Consider the following 19,748-nt stretch of genomic DNA (forward strand, 5'->3'; position numbering starts at 1 on the left):
GTTCAGTCGCTTAACCAATTACAGAACTACCTAATAGTAGCACTACCTAACCCACATTGGATTAGTTTTCTTGCAAGAAGGTCATGGGAGACTTGACAAATATGAGAGAAAGCGAGAGAGAAGGATTCCTTGTTTCATTCTTTGATCCCATGATCAGTGACTATTTCAGACTCTACTTTTTTCAAGATACATCCATACCTTAAATTGGGAGAGAAGCTCATCCGTTGCGCTGTTGGAGGCTTCGTTCTCTCGCGTTTCTGCCAAGCGAAGGATTTCCTCAATGTCCATTTCCTGATAGTTTCAGGGGGGAAAGGGGGAGTGATCAAACTCAACAGCCAGAAACTCAACAAGGGGGAACACGCTGGAGATACGAAGTTCAGAACAAAAGGGAAAGAACTTGGAGGAGGAATCTGAACACTACGAGGGAACTTGGATGGAAAAGGATACCCAGCGTTTCCAAGACTTAGGAAGCACGTTTAGTTAGTAATCCAAATTATAATAATAGCTATGTCTCATTTTTCATGCCAAGCCCCATCCCACCCTGCAAAAAATATAACTTTCAAGCTGTGCAAAAGGGAACCATTTACCTCCAGTGTCAACTTATCTGGCAGTAAGATTGGAATGAAATCTTGACCCGTCACCGATGGACAAAGCTTTCTGATTCAAATGGAAATTCCAACCCAATCTCACTATAGCCATATTTGAAATTCCTTGGTCCACATTCAGTTCCTCCCAGTTTTCTCCCAGTATTGTGAATCAACCCAGAATTATTTTACTATTGTAAGGGCAACAGGGAGGTCTTCACTATAGCCATTTTGTGCTTTGGAAGAGGCCTAACTCAGATCCTTTTAATAGGTTTTTAATGGCTTTGAACTATTTATTTCGAATAGTTCTATGCTGACTTTTAGTGTTTATATGTTTTAGGCGGATTCCTACTACCACTAATAGTGATACCTTTATTTCTTTGTATTTCATTGCATTGCTTTTGTCATTTTTAGTTACTGTGACTTTTATTTTCAATAGTCCTATATTAACTTTTAGTTAATAATACCATTGTAATTATTATTATTATTACTATTATTATTATTATTTTGTTGAAGGCTTTCATGACTGGAATCATGGGTTGCTGTAAGTTTTCCAGGCTGTCTGGCCATGTTCCAGAAGCATTCTCTCCTGACATTTCACCTGCGTCTACGGTAGGCATCCTCAGAGGTTGTGAGGTCACAACCTCTGTGGATACCTGCCACAGATGCAGGTGAAACATCAGGAGAGAATGTTTCTGCCCAGAAAACTTACAGCAACCCAATAATAATTTTATTTCATTGTATTTCATTGTATTGGTTTAGCATTGTTAGCCATTTTGAGATTTATTTTTAACAGTCTTATATTGACTTTTAATATTTATATGTGTTAGGCATAATACTATTTATTTATGTATTTCATACATTTATATCCCATCCTTCTCACCCCCGGAGGGGACTCAGGGTGGCCTCACAACCAGCAACCATTAGATGCCCAAACAAAGACAATTATAATAATAGTTTACATTTAAAACAAATAGTTAAAAATAGCAAATATAATAGTACTATAATACTATTCATCCAATTAAAATTACGCAAGTTCAAGGAATAATCCAGGTCAGTTCATTGTTGGTCAAATAATCCATTATCTTGCACTCATTGAATCTGTACCTCAGCTATGTTTCTTTCAGCCGTATTGTTTTTATATTGTTTTCAATTGTGTTGTTATTTGTTTTATCTGATGTTTTAATTGGTTAAAGTGATTTACATGTGTGTTTTAATTGTAATCTTGGGTGTGTCCCTTGTAAGCCACCCTGAGTCCCCTAGGGGAGATGGTTGGCAGGGTGTAAAAATAAAGTTATTATTATTGTATTATTATTATTATTATTATTATTATTATTATTATCGCTATGTCTGGTGCTCAAATGCTTGGTCCCACAACCATGTTTTAAATTTTTTCTTAAAGGATTACATTTGGCCCGGCCTTAGTTTTTAAATGCGTCGTGGTGTTATTGTCTAACATTTATTGCTATTGCTTTATTGCTTTAATGTTTATTGTTTTGCTTTATGAGTTTATTTATTGTTGTATTTGTTATGCTGTTGTTTTATTGATGTGTTGGGTCTTGGCCTTTTGTAAGCTGCACCGAGTCCTTCGGGAGATGTTAGCGGGGTATAAATAAAGTTAATAATAATAATAAGGGGCCAATCTGATTTCCACAACCGAGGGGCCACCGCTGAGAAGGCCCTGTCTCTCGTCCCCACCTGTTTTGCTTGCAAGGGTTGTGGGACTGAGAGCAGAGCCTCCCCCAATGATATTAATCTCCAAGGTGGGTCATAGAGAGAGATATGTTTGGAGAAGTAAGCTGGGCCAGAACCATTTAGGGCTTTATAGACCAAGACGAGAACTTTGAATTGTGCTCGGTAGCAAATTGGCAACCAGTGGAGCTGATATAACAGGTGTGGGGGGGGGGGGGGGTACTACTAATACTACTAATAATATGGCCTAAGGGCTAATCAATAAAATGTATGTATGTATGTATGTATTTACTACCAATTATAATAATAATACATTTATTTCTTCATATTTCATTGCATGGCCAGGAAAACTTACAACCATGAAAGCCTTCAACAACAAAATTATTATTATTATTATTATTATTATTATTATTATTATTATTATAGTACTATTATTAACTAAAAGTTAACACGGGACAATTGAAACTATCGTGAGCCACTGTAAGTCTCTGTTTTCAGAGAGAGAAATGGTGTATACATCCATCCTCCTTTTGGGTCTTTGACTGTTTCATAAACTTTCTGATCACAAGCTTCGGAATTTCAGGGTGCCATTTGCATTGATTTCATTTTTTAAAAGACAAGTCCAAATGAAATGTATGGAGAAGAAGAAGAACAGCCTGACAATCCCATGTGCACCTTGCACAGTTCTGGGAGGAGAGGTCGTGTCGACAGAGAAACCATCAGATCGACCTACCTGAGGCTCTGATTCTTCCCCTTCCGGTTCCTTGAAGAGGTCTTCCGCCCCAAACTTCAAGATGGCAGTCAGCTCTTCCTTGTTAAAAGGGTTTGAGCTGCAGGGAAACAAACCAAAAAGAATGTTTGGTTGAATGGAAAGGTTCTTCTCACTTGATCAGATCCTGACTTCCCTGCTCATCTCTTTCAGGAGCAAGACAGTGAAACTGTCATCTGCCTTGATCCCTCTGAATGGAGAGGTTCCGGTCCAATTTTGGGTTCTCCCTACTCTACTGCTTTACATCTACTAGGCATGTGAGATCCATTAAATTTGTTTTAAAGTCATTGCAAAACTGGGGGGCGCTGCTGATTCATTTCTAAAGTGTTAGTGAAAAATGTGTTACTATGAGAGTAATGAAATTTCTATAATTGGGGAAACTACAAGGGGTCCTATCTCCTTGATTTTTATATATATTGGGGTAAAACTCACTACAATGGTAGATCATATTTACCACTCTTATCCCACCAAATTTCAGAACATTTCACTTACCCATGGATTTTTGGGGAATTTTCAAAGTGTTTATAAACAACACCTTTTAATAATAAAGAAAACATGTTTCTAGTTTGAAAGTGTTATTTCCTGTTTGATGGTGTAGTCCTTACATTGAAAGTAGTACTTCTACACCAGGAACTTTGTTTGTGCACCAAATACTTTATTAAATGGGTGGATGACAATGTTAAATTGGTGGACTGGATAGCAAAACGTGCTATAGGACAATGTCCCTCACACACAAAGTTTTCACAGTTTAATAAACTTTCACTATGTTTTAATGATGGAACCAATAAGGAAATAACCCAGGAACAAAAATCATAATTTATTGGAAATCTGGCTGGCTACAGAGAGGCAAATCTATCTGGTGCTGAACAGTGCACTGCATTATGGAAAATGTAGTTTAGGTCAGGGCTTTTGAATTCTCTGGCATAGGGCTCCTCCCTTCCCAACCTACATTTCCCAGAGTTCTGTGCTGTTCCCAGCAAACATTCCCTCTTTTCTCTGCTCCTAATGCTGAGACTCCATTAATTTACAGAGGAAAGGCAAGGCACTAACACAGCCTTTTTGGCTTTGCTTTGCTTCGCTTCCTTGCACTGAATATGAAACTGACTTTAGGAGTCTTCCAAAATTTTCAAAACTAAAACAAAAAAGTATGGGGTATGTTTCAATTCTTAAATTTTTGACACAGGTCATGCCCACATGTCAGATATTGTCTCATAAGTACGAATTTAACAAACTTTATCCTAATTAGAGGACTAACCAAAAAAAGGCACACCGCCAGCATCTACAATCACCTTACATCGCTTTTTCCCTCAGCAGTGCCTTACTTGGTTCTTCCAGAGTTGTTGTCCAGAACGGTCCGGCCGGTGGTGTCCATGCGCTGAATCACCAGATGGTCCAGCACCATCTTCTTCTTGGCTCTTTCAATGATCTCCTCTTCCACTGTTCCTTTTGTAACCAAACGGTAGATGTTCACCTGTTGGGGAGAAAGTGGTCTTTAGACACAGGTTCAAATCCAGAATGCACAAAATATTTTTTTTGAAAAGTCATTATCAGACCTAATGTAAAGCTATTGCAAGGTTTTCTTGGCACAATTTGTTCAGAGGGTGTTTGTCCTTGCCTTCCTTTCATGTTGCAAACGTTACACAAGGAAGGATTGGAAATGTCTCCAAGGGATTGAGCTTGATGCTCTTTGTGGTCCTTTCCAACTTGGAGCTTTTATGGTTGCTCACCTGCTTCTTCTGCCCGATCCGGTGAGCCCGGGCCTGGGCCTGCAAGTCATTCTGTGGGTTCCAGTCCGAATCGAAGATCACCACGGTGTCCGCCGATGCCAAGTTAATGCCCAGTCCTCCAGCTCGTGTGGATAACAAGAAACAGAAGTCCTGAGCATGAGACACAATGTTAAGAAGGATATAGTGAAGTCAGGGTCTGTCCTGGGTCCGGTCCTGTTCAACATCTTTATTAATGACTTAGACGATGGCTTAGAAAGCATGATCATCAAGTTTACAGATGACACCACATTGGGAGGGATAGCCAATACTCCAGAATACAGGAGCAGAATTCAAAATGATCTTAACAGATCAGAGAGATGGGCCAAAACGAACAAAATGAAGTTCAGCAGTGACAAATGCAAGATACTCCACTTAGGCAGACAAAATGAAATGCAAAGATACAGAATGGGGGACACGTGGCTCAAGAGAGGTACATGTAAAAATATCTTGGAGTCCTCATGGACAAATTAAACATGAGCCAACAATGTGATGTGGAGGCAAAAAAAGCCAATGGGATTTTGGACTGCATCAATAGGAGTCTAGCTCCAGGGAAGTCATGCTATCCCTCTATTCCGCCTTGGTTAGATCACACCTGGAATATTGTGTTCAATTCTGGGCACCACAATTGAAGAGAGATATTGACAAGCTGGAATGTGTCCAGAGGAGGACGACTAAAATTATCAAGGGTCTGGAGAACAAGCCCTATGAGGAGCAGCTTAAAGAGCTGGGCATGTTTAGCCTCTAGAAGAGAAGGCTGAGAGGAGACATGATAGTCATGCATAAATACGTGAGAGGAAGTCATAGGGAGAAGGGAGCAAGTTTGTTTTCTGCTGCCCTGGAGACTAGGATGCAATGGAGCAATGGCTTCAAACTACAAGAAAGGAGATTCCATCTGAACATGAGGAAGAACTTTCTGACTGTGAGAGCCGTTCAGCAGTGGAACTCTCTGCCCAGGAGTATGGTGGAGGCTCCTTCTTTGGAAACTTTTAAACAGAGGCTGGATGGCCATTTGTTGGGGGTGCTTTGAATGCAATTTTCCTGCTTCTTGGCAGGGGGTTGGGCTGGATGGCCCATGAAGTTTCTTCCAACTCTATGATTCTATGCCTGCCATAGATGTGGGTGAAACATAAGGGAATGCTTCTGGAACATGGCCTTACAGTCTGGAAAACTCACAGCAACCCAATGTCCTTCAACATTTTCCCCAGCCTCAGAGACATGAGAGCCATTGCATTGCAATTCTCATTATCCCCACCCCTCATGGCGGATCATCACAAGTGATGAGAGATGTCGTTCAACAACATCTAGGGACCCCAACTGGGTAAAAACTAAAGAGTACTAATTACAATGTGAAATAAACTTTAGTTGGTCCTCAAGGGAAATGTATTCAAGGTGGAGGACTTTGCAGGAGGAGCATTTGTTTTGATGTTTCACCCCATAAGGCCTATGAGTTATGTTTGAGGATTTCTCTTTTGAAATGGGTAAGAGCTGTAGTGTCCACCCACTTTCGTAGGATGAGCAATAACCTCTTTCAGATGACCTGGCAAAGAGTCCAGAAAGGGACTAGCCTTTGTTTCCTATTTTATAAAGGGCACCACAGTGTCACAAACATCTATTTCATGAAAGGATCAAAGCTTGGATATTTCCGTACTGATTTAGGGTTGCAACTTTCCTTTCCCAATTACGTATACAGGCCAAAGCTTGGGATTCAAAGTGCTGGCTTTAGTCTATAAAGCCCTAAACGGTTCTGGCCCAGCTTCCCTGTCCAAACATATCTCTCTTTATGAATCATCTAGGGCCCTAAGATTTTCTGGGGAGGCCCTGCTCCCGGACCTGCCTTCTTCACAGACTCGGTTGGTGGGAATGAGGGACAGGGCCTTCTCAGTGGTGGCCCCTTCCCAAATGCAGTGTAGCAGACAAACTCTGATCTTCGGAACGATTGGACAATGCGATTGAGTAATGATTTTAGTAATGAGACACTGTGGATTTATACTTTTATCGGTTTTATTTTATTTTATCAAATGTTATGCTAAATGCTTTAATTATTCTTTGTTATTGTAAGCATCGAATTGTGCCATTTGTAAACCACCCTGTGTTGCTTTCAGGCTGAGAAAGGCTGTATATAAATATGGTTAAGAAATAATAATTAATAAATATATATCCTGCCCTTACTGCCATGCATCTTTTCTGAGCATAAGATAGCAGTCATTCCAGCTAGGGGATTATGGGAGCTGCAATCCAAAAGTGTTGGATTTTTCCAAGCTCTGGCACAGGAAATGCTAAAAGAAATTGGAGAGGGCAGACAACAGTTTCGGATGCCAACAGAAGCAAAGAAATGTTTCGGCAATGTTTCGGATGCCAACAGAAGCAAAGAAATTGAGTAACTCATGCTTTGTTACTCTGCACCAAGAATGGATACAGAAGGGCATTTTGCACCATCCTTAGAACCAATTTGCAACAGGGATCTTTCAAAGACCAGTCAGGTCAGATAAGTTTCTTCCACCTTTCATGTTCAGAATTTGGAACCCAAAGCTATTAGGTATGCTGCTCTGGGGATCGAAGGAGCTGCTTGAATTCCTCAAATTCAGTCCCTTCCCCTCTGCAACCACAGCCTGCCAATTCCAGGTCTGCACAGGGGCAAACTCCGACCTCCGTACCTCCGAGCCCTCGGCGTTGAAGTGATCCAGAGCCTGCTTCCGGATCTCGCCTTTGATCGAGCCGTCCAGCCGCTGTGAGGAACAAGGGCAGCTGGGTTAAGTGGGGCTGTGGCACACCCAGAGAAGCCCACCGCCCACATTCAAGCAAAACCGGCCACACAGACCCCATGCTCTGCTCCGTCCCAGGCCTGGAGCAAGGTGACACGTTTTAAAAATAACGACAGGTTTAAAAATAGCTCCGTTGCCACCAGCGGACTCTGCAAAGCAGCAGGTGACTCCGCAGCTCCCCTTACAAGCCCAGAGCCAGGGCTTTGCCTGGCAAGAAGGCAGCTTGTTGCAAAGGAAGAACTCTGCAGCCAAGCATGGGAGAAGCACATCTGCTTTGAGTGTAACCCCATAGCAATGGACACAACACATCTAAGGTTGTGATGGGCTTCATGTGGAATAGTGGATCATGGCAAACAGCATAACTTGAAGTGGCAACTGTGCCTCACCTGGAATGGGTAGTGCTTGATGGTTAAGTACTCTGCCAAGATGTCCAGCATCCGCACCATTTGGGAGAAGATGAGGACTCGGTTGCCCCTTTCCCGTAGCCGGCTCAGCAGTTTGTCCAAGAGGATGAGTTTCCCGCTGCTCCTGATCAGAGACTGGACAAAGAACCACTTGTCAGCTCTAAGCTCTGTTCTAAACTTGATTAAGTGGCTAAGACAAGCCCAGTTCTCTACCACCGTCATCTCAATTCCACTTTTATCTACTACAGTGTTTCTCAACCTGGGGGTGGGGACCCCTGGAAAGGTCATGAGGAGGGTTTCAGAGGGGTCAACACATATTTCTGGTGGTCTTAGGAACCCCTTTGGCAAAGAAGGCTGAAGATGTAGTGAACTACAACTCCCAGAATTCAAAAACATCCCCCACCCCACTAGTATTCAATGTTGGCCATGTAGGTAGTGTGCCGAGTTTGGTGAAGATCCATTGTGGACTGGGTTCAGAGTGCACTTTGAATGTAGGTGAACTATAAATCCCAGCAATTACAACTCCCAAATGTCAAGGTCTCTTTACCCCAAACTCCACCAGTGTTCACATTTGGGCATATTGGATATTTGTGCCAAATTTGGTCCAGTAAATGAAAATACATCCTCCATATCAGATATTTACATGATAGTTCATAACAGTAGCAAAATTACAGTTATAATAATAATAAATAATAACACTTTATTTATATTCCACCCTTCTCACCCCGAAGAAGACTCAGGGTGGATCACAACACATACATAGCAAACATTCAATGCCACTTTTGTATAGACAATACACAGACAGACAGAACAGAAAGGAAGCGTTGTTGACTCAGTGTCCAGCTGTTTTTTGGTGCCAAGGAAGGTGAGTCCAGCCACAGGGGGTGCTGTTGCTCCATTCTCTATGCCGTAGAGTTGTCAGGACTTCCTCCTACCTTTTTGATTGCCCAGCATTTCCTGATCTTCTTTCTTTATGGTATCATAAAACACCTCCCCCACTTTTTAGCGGTATCTAATTTATCTAATTACAGATAAAGCTGTTTTCAAACTGCTTAGGTAAACAGTGAGCAAGGGCTGACAGTCAACCGCTCACACTGACCCGGGCTTCGAACTTGCAACCTTTCGGTTGACAGATCTTCTAGTTGCTGGTGATTTATCAGCTGTGCTAAATCTCTGCCCCCAATATGGCAACAACAACAAAAATAGCAACAAAAATAATTTATGGTTGGGGGTCACAACAACATGAGGAACTGTATTAAGGAATCGAGGCATTAGGAAGGTTAAGAAACACTGATTTATTAAATTAGGGGGAAATAATCCTGGCTCAAAGATCCGCCTAGTCAAAGCCATGGTATTCCCTGTAGTCACCTACGGATGTGAGAGCTGGACCTTAGGGAAGGCTGAGCGAAGGAGGATAGATGCTTTTGAACTGTGGTGTTGGAGGAAAGTTCTGAGAGTGCCTTGGACTGCGAGAAGATCCAACCAGTCCATCCTCCAGGAAATAAAGCTCGACTGCTCATTGGAGGGAAGGATACTAGAGACAAAGTTGAAGTACTTTGGCCACATCATGAGGAGACAGCAAAGCCTAGAGAAGACAATTATGCTGGGGAAAGTAGAAGGCAAAAGGAAGAGGGGCCGACCAAGGGCAAGATGGATGGATGGCATCCTTGAAGTGACTGGACTGACCTTGAAAGAGCTGGGGGTGGTGACGGCCGACAGGGAGCTCTGGCGTGGGCTGGTCCATGAGATCACGAAGAGTCGGAGATGACTGAACGAATGAACAACAACAATCCTGGCTCACCTCAAAGGATTGTGGATGGAGTGCAATTATAATTGACCCCCAACGGTCATGAAAACAGCCCCCAGACAAAACCTATAGGATGCCCTTTTTTAAACCCCTATTTCTGTGGGATGGAGCAAAGTGGATGTGACCCTCGACTGAAGTTTTCAGCAAAAGAAAGTAAGATGGGAAATACCCACAGAGCAGTGCTTCCCAACCTTTGGTCCTCCAGGTGTTCTGGACTTCAGCTTCCACAATTCCTAATAGTTGATGAGGTTTCTGGGAATTAAAGTCCAAAACAACTGGAGGACCAAAGGTTGGGAACAACTGGCATAGAATACGTAAGGCAACCTTGTACTCGTGCCCCTCAACCTTGCTCATCTAGCAAGAAGGTTTCGAAACATACGTTCTTGCATAATTTGGTCCTATTTGAAAGCCCACCTTTCAAACAGCACAGCTCCACATCCATGGACTCTGAAATGGTGGATTCAACCAAATATGGGTTGGAATTAAAAATATTTGAGAAAATAAATTGCATAAAAATGGTGAATGGGTGGTTATGCACTTGCAAGAAATGCCATGACCAATACTCCATGCAAACCCTGTGGGCGGGACTTGAGGACTTTTTGAGAGACTCCAACATGTCCATGTTAAAATTAGCACCATTTTATAATAAAGAATCTGCAGATCATGGTATCCACAATGGGTCCTGGGATCAATTCCCTACAGATATCCAGGAGCCCCCGGTGGAGCTTGTTGATCAAAAGGTCGCAGGTTCGATTCCGGGGAGCGGCGTGAGCTTCCGCTGTCAGCCCTAGCTTCTGCCAACCTAGCAGTTCGAAAACATGCAAATGTGAGTAGATCAATAGGTACCGCTCCGGCGGGAAGGTAACGGCGCTCCATGCAGTCATGCCGGCCACATGACCTTGGAGGTGTCTACGGACAGCGCTGGCTCTTCGGCTTAGAAATGGAGATGACATGACTGGACTTAATGTCAGGGGACTACCTTTACCTTTACCTATCCAGGGCTGGCTTTAATTGCAATGTGGCTAACGTCCCTCCACTCCTTGGCTACCCTTGGTTCCCCACTCACCAAGAGCAGCTCCTGGTTGTTCTCCCTCTCGTTCTCCTCAGGAGACTTGATTAGATAGCAATGGTTGCAACACTTCTTCAGCTCCATCACTATGTTCAAGAAGCCAGAAGTACTGCCACGGGTCCCCTTGGAAAGGGCTTTGTAGTTCCTTGTTAAGATCCACCTATGGAAAGAAAACAGGAAGGTACATTTCATCCTGTGTTGGTGCACTTCAATCCCCAAATGACTTGGTGGCAAACAACAACAAGAAGAAGAAAAAGACTTGCATCCTTGGAAATCCCATCATAACCTCCAAGACACCTACTTGTAATACTGCTTCTGGAGGGCAGACATCTCGACCCGAAGAATCTGCTCCACTTTGGCGGGGAGAGACTTCTCCACATCCTTCTTCACCCTGCGCAGGAGGAAGGGCTCCAGGACTTTGTGGAGGCTCTGGTACCCGTTATCTCGCCCCTTCCCATGCTCGTCTTCAAAATCTTCCCAGAATTCAAACCTGAGAGCAAGGAGGAACAAAAGAGAACTATCAAGATTTTGAGCTTCTTCATAGAATCGTAGAGTCTGAAGGGGCTTCATGAGCCATTGAGTCCAAACCCTTGCTTACTTTTGAAAGATCCAGCTAAAGTTTGTCCTTCCGTCCTTCCTTCCTTCCTTCCTTCCTTCCTCTCTCTACACTACAGTAATCCAACATTCTCTGATGAACTACATGCTTCCATGTATATCTGCTTCTATCTACTTGGGTTTTTGTAGTTTTTTTCGGGCTATATGGCTATGGTCTAGAGGCATTCTCTCCTGACGTTTCGCCTGCATCTATGACAAGCATCCTCAGAGGTAGTGAGGTCTGTTGGAACTAGGGAAAAGGGTTTATATATCTGTGGAATGACCAGGGTGAGACAAAGGACTCTTGTCTGCGGGAGCTAGGTGTGAATGTTTCAGCTGATCACCTTGATTAGCATATAATGGCCTGACAATGCCTGGAGCCAACTTTTGTTGAGAGGTGATGAGATGTCCTTGTTTGTTTCCTCTCTGTTGTTGTGCTGTTGCAATTTTTGAGTTTTTTAATACTGGTAGCCAGATTTTGTTCATTTTCATGGTTTCCTCCTTTCTGTTGAAATTGTCCACATGTGTGTGGATTTCAATGGCTTCTCTGTGTAGTCTGACATGGTGATTGTGAGAGTGGTCCAGCATTTCTGTGTTCTCAAATTTATTTATAATGTTAGAAGGGGGCTTCATGGGCCATTGAGTCCAACCCTTCCTTACTTTAGAACAATTCTGCTAGTCCTTCCCTTTCCTCTTTCCTTTCCTTTCCTTCCCTTTCCTTTCCTTTCCTTTCTCCTTTCTCCTTTCTTTTTTCCTTTCCTTTCCTTTCTGCATCATTGTATAGAACTGCACTTGAGTGTGCACAGATTTGGAACCAAACTCTAGTGGATACCAAGGTCCCTCTGCAATTTTTGTGTCTAGTTGGATTGTGATGGTAGCAAGCTTTCAGACTATAGAGATATCTCCGTCAAACCGCCTGCTATTTCTGTGATCTGGCATCTGTTGGATGGCATGTCAGAGTGCTACAGGTTTTCATCTGAACTTAAAAAAATAATCTGTTGATTGAATCAATTTCTGAGAATACGTTTTGAAGCTTAGATGAAAACCCAGAACCATCTCCTGCATAAATACAGAAGCCATTGGTTCTCTCTCTAGTCATAGAATCATCGAGTTGGAAGAGACCTCATGGGCCATCCAGTCCAACCCCCTGCCAAGAAGCAAGAATATTGCATTCAAATCACCCCTGACAGATTACCATCCAGCCTCTGTTTAAAAGCTTCCAAAAAAAGGAGCCTCCACCACGCTCCGGGGCAGAGAGTTCCACTGCTGAACGGCTCTCACAGTCAGCAAGTTCTTCCTCATGTTCAGATGGAATTTCCTCTCTTGTAGTTTGAAGCCATTGTTCCACGTCCTAGCCTCCAGGGAAGCAGAAAATAAGCTTGCTCCCTCCTCCCTGTGGCTTCCTCTCACATATTTATACATGGCTATGATATCTCCTCTCAGCCTTCTCTTCTTCAGGTTAAACATGCCCAGCTCCTTAAGCCGCTCCTCGTAGGGCTTGTTCTCCAGACCCTTGATTATTTTAGTCGCCCTCCTCTGGATGCATTCCAGCTTGTCAATATCTCTCTTCAATTGTGGTGCCCAGAATTGGACACAATATTCCAGGTGTGGTCTGACCAAGGCAGAATAGAGGGGTAGCATGACTTCCCTGGATCTAGACACTATGCTCCTATTGATGCAGGCCAAAATCCCATTGGCTTTTTTTGCTGCCACATCACACTGTTGGCTCATGTTTAACTTGTTGTCCACAAGGACTCCAAGATCTTTTTCACACGTATTGCTCTCGAGCCAGGCATCGTCCTCCATTCTGTATCTTTGCATTTCATTTTTTTCTGCCTAAGTGGAGTATCTTGCATTTGCCACTGTTGAACTTCATTTTGTTAGTTTTGGCCCATCTCTCTAATCTGTCAAGATCGTTTCGAATCCTGCTCCTGTCCTCTGGAGTATTGGCTATCCCTCCCAATATGGTGTCGTCTGCAAACTTGATGATCATGCTTTAAACAGTTAGTATTAAATGGGAGTCAATTCAGTGGAGTCAATTCAATGGAGAGGTAAAAGTGACCAGTGTTCACTGGTTGGGAATTGTGTTGTGAAGGAACTGAACTAGTAATAGTACTCTGATCCTACATCTAGATGTGCCAACTCCTTGAGCCAGTTGCCATTCTCGCATCCTCTTCCAAGCTCTCCCACTCCCATTGCTTCATTGTCTTGCTCTATCAACCCACCAGTTCAGCCCTCATTCTTTGGCCATTTGCTTACTTCTCCGGCATGATGAAATGCAGGAGGGACCAGAGCTCTTTGAGGGAGTTCTGCAGAGGAGTCCCCGTAATGAGCAACCGGTGGTTGGACTTGAAGTCAATCAACGTCTTGTACAGCAAGGAGTCGTCGTTCTTCAAGCGGTGGGCTTCGTCCACGCCCAGGAAGGCCCAGTTAATGCTCCCCAAAACAGTCTAGAGGAGAGGGAATCAAGCACATCATGTACCAAATAATTTTAAGCATGTTCTCCAATGTATCCAATTCCATGTGTTGTCGAAGGCTTTCGTGGCCAGACTCATTAGGTTGTTGTGAGTTTTCCAGTCTGTATGGCCATGTTCCAGAAGCATTCTCTCCTGATGTTTTACCCACATCTATGGTGAGGATAACTATCATAGATGTGGGTGAAACATCAGGAGAGAATGCTTCTGGAATATTGGCATACAGCCCGAAAAACTCACAGGAACCCAGTACCAAATTCCTTCCATATTTGCCAAGAAAGCTTTGCCCATGGGCCATAGGACCTGAGTGTGTCGCAGAGGAATCTGGGAATGTTTTAGAGTGCATATACTTATGTTGACAATTTTGTGAAGGATAACGCAGGGGGCTTGTAAAACTGCAACTCCCATGATTCAATAGCATTTAAATTGGTATCAACCACATTAATTCTACAGTGAACATAGACCTCAGCTTTCCAGTATTGGAAACAGTATTGACTATTGTTCACTGAAGAGACTGGAGATGAACACATATTAGCAGCTTCTGGACTGAATTAGAAGAATGAGAAGACATGCAACACATATAACACTATGTAACAAAATTTGAAAAATGTTCTGTTCCTGGTTTGTAAATGTTATTTCTTGCTTTATTGTATGGTACTTATTTTGAAAGTAGTTTTTCTACTCCAGAAACTTTGTTTTTGTGGTTGCCGGAAATTATTGATAGAAACTCAATGAGATATTCATTGAAAAACTAGAGCAAAATGTGCTAAAGCAGGATGTCTGTTCCATACAAACAAAGTTTTTGCAGTTTAATCAACTTTTTCCAGGTTTTATGATAGAACCAATTAAGAAAGGACATTTATAACCCAGGAACAAAAATCATGTTACACAATGTGATTCAGCAGGATGTCTACAGAAGTTCAGATAGCAAATATGCCTTCTTTCTAAACCAGTAAAGTAACAGCTTGGGTTATTTGCAGAGAGAAGAAGGATGAGACCCCATTCTGCCAAGAAGCAGGAAAATCACATTCAAAGCCACTCAACAGATGGCCATCCAGCCTCTGTTTAAAAGCCTCCAAAGAAGGAGCCTTCACCACACTTTGGGACAGAGAGTTCCATTGCTGAACAGCTCTCTCTCACAATCAGGAAGTTCTTCCTCATGTTCAGGTGGAATCTCCTTTCTTTCCTGTAGTTTGAAGTCATTGTCTCCAGGGCAGCAGAAAACAAGCCTGCTCCCTCACCCTTGTGACTTCTCCTCCCATCTTTATCCATGGCTCTCATCATGTCTCCCTTCCTCCTTCTCTTCCGCAGGGTAAACATGCCCAGCTCTTTAAGCCGCTCCTCATAGGGCTTGTTCTCCAGACACTTCATAATTTGGGTTGCCCTCCTGTGGACACATTCCAGCTTGTTGACATCTCCCTTCAATTGTGGTGCCCAAAACTGGACACAGTGTGACTCCAAGCCTGATCTGACCAGGGCAAAATAGAGGGGAAGTATGACTTCCCTGGGTCTAGACAGTAGACTCCTAGTTTATGATGACATCCTCCCTTTTCCCCTCCAAAAGATGCAACCCAGTTTCCTTGCCCACAAAGCATACCTTGTCCTTCAGAAGAATCTCATACGTTGTGATGAGTACGTTGAATTTCAGCCGTTTGCTCTGAGCATGGACCCACTCGTATTCACGGATCTAAGGAAGAAACAAAGCCATCGGAAATTAGCTTTTTCAGCAACCAGCGTTCCTCAACTTGGTGCCCCTCTAGGGTACCTTAAAACTGGAATGATTATCATCCTTGGTCAGTATGCCTAATATTTTCCCATAAAAAGAAAGAAGGATTGGTAACAACCAACCGAAGGTATGTAGATAAGAAACAAGCTCTCAAGGGGTTGGAAAACATATTGATTTGGGTACATTATTTTGCTGCAAACACACTGTACTAATTTGTTTTAACCATGTGTTGAGATGCATTGTGCCCTCTATAAGACTGTGAGTATTGATGGTTCCTTCCTCTGAAATATTGGCAGTCTCTCATCCAAATGCTAACCAGGACTGATTCTGCTTAGCTTCCAAGGTCAGACACCTTTAGGGTATTTAGGCCATCTGACATAATAGGATGATAGGAAGCCAAAGTGGTGACAAAGCAAGTGCTGCACAGATCTAGGCAAGCTGTATTACGGAAGGAGGTACTAGGTACTGTCTTCCGTAATAGCTAGAAAAGTGCATACGTAGACATAACCAGTGGTTACACCATTATATTTAATCAACAGGATTCAAGTTGTAAACTTCCATGGAGTATAGTTCTCTTCATGCAATGTTCAAAGCCCAATCCTTCACACAGAACTCAGAGAAGCAACACAAATACATAGTTCCCCAAATTCTCCAAGTGTTCTTGCTTATTGGTAGAGGAGATTCTTTTAAGGGCCCCATAATAACCTTCCCAAACTTTCCACTGAGAGGCAATGCCACAAAAACCCACCCAAAGAGGCAGTTCCGTTTGTCACAGTTCTGTTACCCATCTTCCACGGCTCTAGCTTACGCACAGCATTCCTGCTCATCTGATCCCCGATGTACACGACCACGTTGATCTCCGGGGCCCAGCTCTCAAACTCCCTCTGCCAGGAGGTCAGCGTCGACAAGGGGACCACGATCAGGAAGGGGCCATACAGCTGATGCTGGTGGAAGAGGTAAGAGAGGAAGGAGATCGTCTGGATGGTCTTCCCCAGGCCCATCTCGTCAGCTAGGATGACGCTGTTGTTCCTACATTGGGAAGGAAGAGAAGGAAGAAGAGGAGAAAGAGAAGGCGAAAGAGATGGAGATAGCAATGAAGGAAAAGGATGAGGAGGAGGAGGAGGAGAAGTAGAAGAAGGAGGAAGAGAAGGAGGAGGAGGAGAAAGAGATGGAGATTGCGATGGCAATGAAGGAGGAGGAGGAGGAGAAGGAGGAGGAGGAGGAGGAGGAGGAGGAGGAGGAGGAGGAGATGGAGATGGCAATGAAGGAGAAGGAGAAAGAGGAGGAGGAGGAGGAGGAGGAGGAGAATAAAGATATGTGTTTGTGTGCATAGGAATTTGTTCATTTTTTTTCACTGAGTTCACACGAACATTCTCCATCCAGCTGCCACTGGCTTGGTCCATCTGCCAAATTTTTAAATGCAATATAGCCTCTGTGTCCAAAAGTTTCTTGGGGCTCCACAAGAAACTCTTCCTTCAAAAAGGACTCCGTGGCTTTGAAAGTTTGAAAAACTTTAATTTATTTTAATTTATTGCTATTGTTAAGTGCCAAGTTGTCTATCGGGGAACATTTGGGCAGGAATTGCAATGGTGGGTCATGACTCTTTAAGGGGGATAATGCCACCACCGAGCCCTCTATAGATGCCCACTTTGTCTGATGTGATTCTTGCAAGCTCCTTTATCCACTCACTTGCACCATGAATGGGCCAGCCAGTTGAGGCCTTCCAGCTGATAATCCCGGAGTTCCAGGTTCTCCCCGCCAATATAAGAGGGTTGTTTCTTCAATGCCACAAACCGAGGCCTCTGCTTCAGCACCTAGAATGGGAAGCATATTATGATAGAAAGTCCTTGGGACTTAATGGGGAATAGAGTTCAGCACCATGGATAGTTCCTTCCAGGCTAGAACCCAGAAGTAATTCACCATCCGCACTTCTTTGAGCTGACCCTCACCCCACATTTCAAGAGGGAGTATGCAAACCTTGCAGTCCCGAGTGGGCATGGTTTTGGAGTTGTTCCGACTGTTGAAGCTGTCGATGCAATGCTGGAACTTCTTGCAAATCAGGGCTTCGTCCTCCCAGCTGCAGTCGGCGTACGAGAGCCCCATCCACTTGCAAAGGTATTCGGGTTCATTGGAGGAAGAGGACAGCTTGCGGTTGTGAACTATATACACACGAGGAAGGAAAAGGACAAATGCATTCCCAGAATCACATCACTGCACAGCAGGAGGGTCATCTAATCTGACTGGCTGCTGATATAGGAAAGTCCACAGTGAAAGCATCCCTGACACATGGACATGCACCGGAAAAACCCGGTGCTCAAGGAGCAGTTTTTCACAGTGTTCCCTTTCAAGCATTCCCACACTTTTACAATGGGAACAACTCTGGAAAAAATAATTACAGTTTACAAGAAGTTATACTGTAAAGGAGAATGTCTACAAAATGATGTATAGATTAATTAATTAATTAATTTACATATTTATATACTGCCCAGAGACAACTCGAGGTGGTTTACAGTCAGCAGTCAATGCCCCCAAACATAAATACAGTTTAAAACATTACATATAATATAAACCATATAAAAGCAATGAAACAACAAAAACCATAAAACACAAGCGTCTCATCACTAAAATCATTTTTCCATCGCATCGTCCAATTGTTCCGTGGATCTCAATGACTCTGTTACACTGCGTCTGCAAATGCCTGCTCAAACAGCCAGGTTCTGACTCTTTCAAAATGTTAGGAGGGAGGAGGCCGATCTAATATCCCTAGGGAAGACGTTCCATAGCTGAGGGGCCACCGCTGAGAAGACCCTGCTCTCGTTGCTGCCAATCGCATCTGCGAAGGGCCTCACCAGATGATCTTAAGCGCCTAGATGGTTCACAGGGAGAGATGCATTCGGACAGATAGCCTGGGCCGGAACCGTTTAGGGCTTTAAGAACTCCAGAAAAAGTTCTCCAGAACTCCAGAAAAAGTGCAAAGATATATAAAATTTTGGACTTATATTGGAAATGTAAACAGAAGAAAGAAGCTTTTACGCAAATGTGGTGGGCCTGCCAAAAAACTCAAGATTTCTGGATAAAAAATCATAATGTAAGGGAAACTATATTAAGAAACAGGCGCCAAAAGTGGACACCTTTCACTCTATGGTGGTCCACATTTGATCTAAGGCCAAGGTGGAGAGTCTTTGAGGGTCCCATTCTGATCTCCTCAAACCCCCTCAATGGTTATATCTTTCCAATGAAACATAAGATTTGGGGTGGGAGGCAAGGTATAATAAGGTGCGGTGGGTTTTTTCTCTCTACACCTTGCCCCATGGATTCAGTTCTCCCAAAGTGTTATCAGGTAAATGTCCTACAGAAGGCATTTGAGGGCCAAATGCAGCCAATGGATCACAGGAATCCCATTGCTAGTCTAGGACCAACCTTTAAACCTGGAACTTGTCTGAACCCAAACACCCTTTTCTTGTGTCTTATCACTGCAACAAAGTTTTTTTTTTCAAAGCCCCCCTACCTGGAAATTCAGAGCCAGGCGTTGCCGACTTGCTTGTTTTCACAGCTAGGCATCGAGGACAAGAAGATCATCCATAGATAGATAAAAGAAGAGAGATTTAGGGTCTCGAACAGAGAAAACTCCAACCTTGTGCTATAGCAGTGGTTCTCAACCTGTGGGTCCCCAGATGTTTTGGCTTTCAACTCCCAGAAATTATTATTATTTACAGTATTTATATTACGCCCTTCTCACCCAGCAGGGAACTCAGGGCAGATTACAATGTACATATACATGGCAAACATTCAATGCCATAGACACGCAACATATATAGACAGACACACAGAGGCTATTTAACATTCCAGCTTCTGGCCACCATGGGGGCTGTCGCTTCACCATCCATTTGTGACACTGATGAAGTACTTCCTCATTCTTTGCATGCTTGCTGGAGATTTTTATGGCCTCATAAATTAGTTAAATTAGCCTCCACACATAAGCGGTACCTAAATTTCCTAATTGCCAGATGCAACTGCCTTTCAGGCTGCAAAGGTCGACAGCAAGCTACACGAATTGGTTGGAGGCTCACTCCGACCTGGGCTGGCTTCGAACTCATGACC

At 43.4% G+C, this 19,748-nt stretch overlaps 1 protein-coding gene across 4 annotated transcripts in view; it reads right to left on the reverse strand.

Moving 5' to 3' along the window:
- Nucleotides 1–19,748, reverse strand: part of CHD2 (chromodomain helicase DNA binding protein 2) — an 89,734-nt gene that overhangs the window by 26,550 nt on the left and 43,436 nt on the right. For all 4 annotated transcript variants that reach the window (XM_060755633.2, XM_060755632.2, XM_060755636.2 and 1 more), the window contains 14 exons: nucleotides 19,156–19,200; nucleotides 17,625–17,806; nucleotides 17,337–17,461; nucleotides 16,460–16,676; nucleotides 15,519–15,608; nucleotides 13,707–13,897; nucleotides 11,155–11,343; nucleotides 10,851–11,013; nucleotides 7,960–8,112; nucleotides 7,466–7,537; nucleotides 4,773–4,922; nucleotides 4,368–4,516; nucleotides 3,010–3,106; nucleotides 199–291 (listed from right to left, as the gene is read on the reverse strand). In XM_060755633.2, coding sequence (XP_060611616.2) covers nucleotides 199–291; nucleotides 3,010–3,106; nucleotides 4,368–4,516; nucleotides 4,773–4,922; nucleotides 7,466–7,537; nucleotides 7,960–8,112; nucleotides 10,851–11,013; nucleotides 11,155–11,343; nucleotides 13,707–13,897; nucleotides 15,519–15,608; nucleotides 16,460–16,676; nucleotides 17,337–17,461; nucleotides 17,625–17,806; nucleotides 19,156–19,200 — 1,916 coding nt within the window. The remainder of the gene's footprint in view (nucleotides 1–198; nucleotides 292–3,009; nucleotides 3,107–4,367; nucleotides 4,517–4,772; nucleotides 4,923–7,465; nucleotides 7,538–7,959; nucleotides 8,113–10,850; nucleotides 11,014–11,154; nucleotides 11,344–13,706; nucleotides 13,898–15,518; nucleotides 15,609–16,459; nucleotides 16,677–17,336; nucleotides 17,462–17,624; nucleotides 17,807–19,155; nucleotides 19,201–19,748) is intronic.

Source organism: Anolis sagrei, chromosome 9 (assembly GCF_037176765.1).
Source record: "Anolis sagrei isolate rAnoSag1 chromosome 9, rAnoSag1.mat, whole genome shotgun sequence".
Lineage (NCBI taxonomy): Eukaryota > Metazoa > Chordata > Lepidosauria > Squamata > Dactyloidae > Anolis > Anolis sagrei.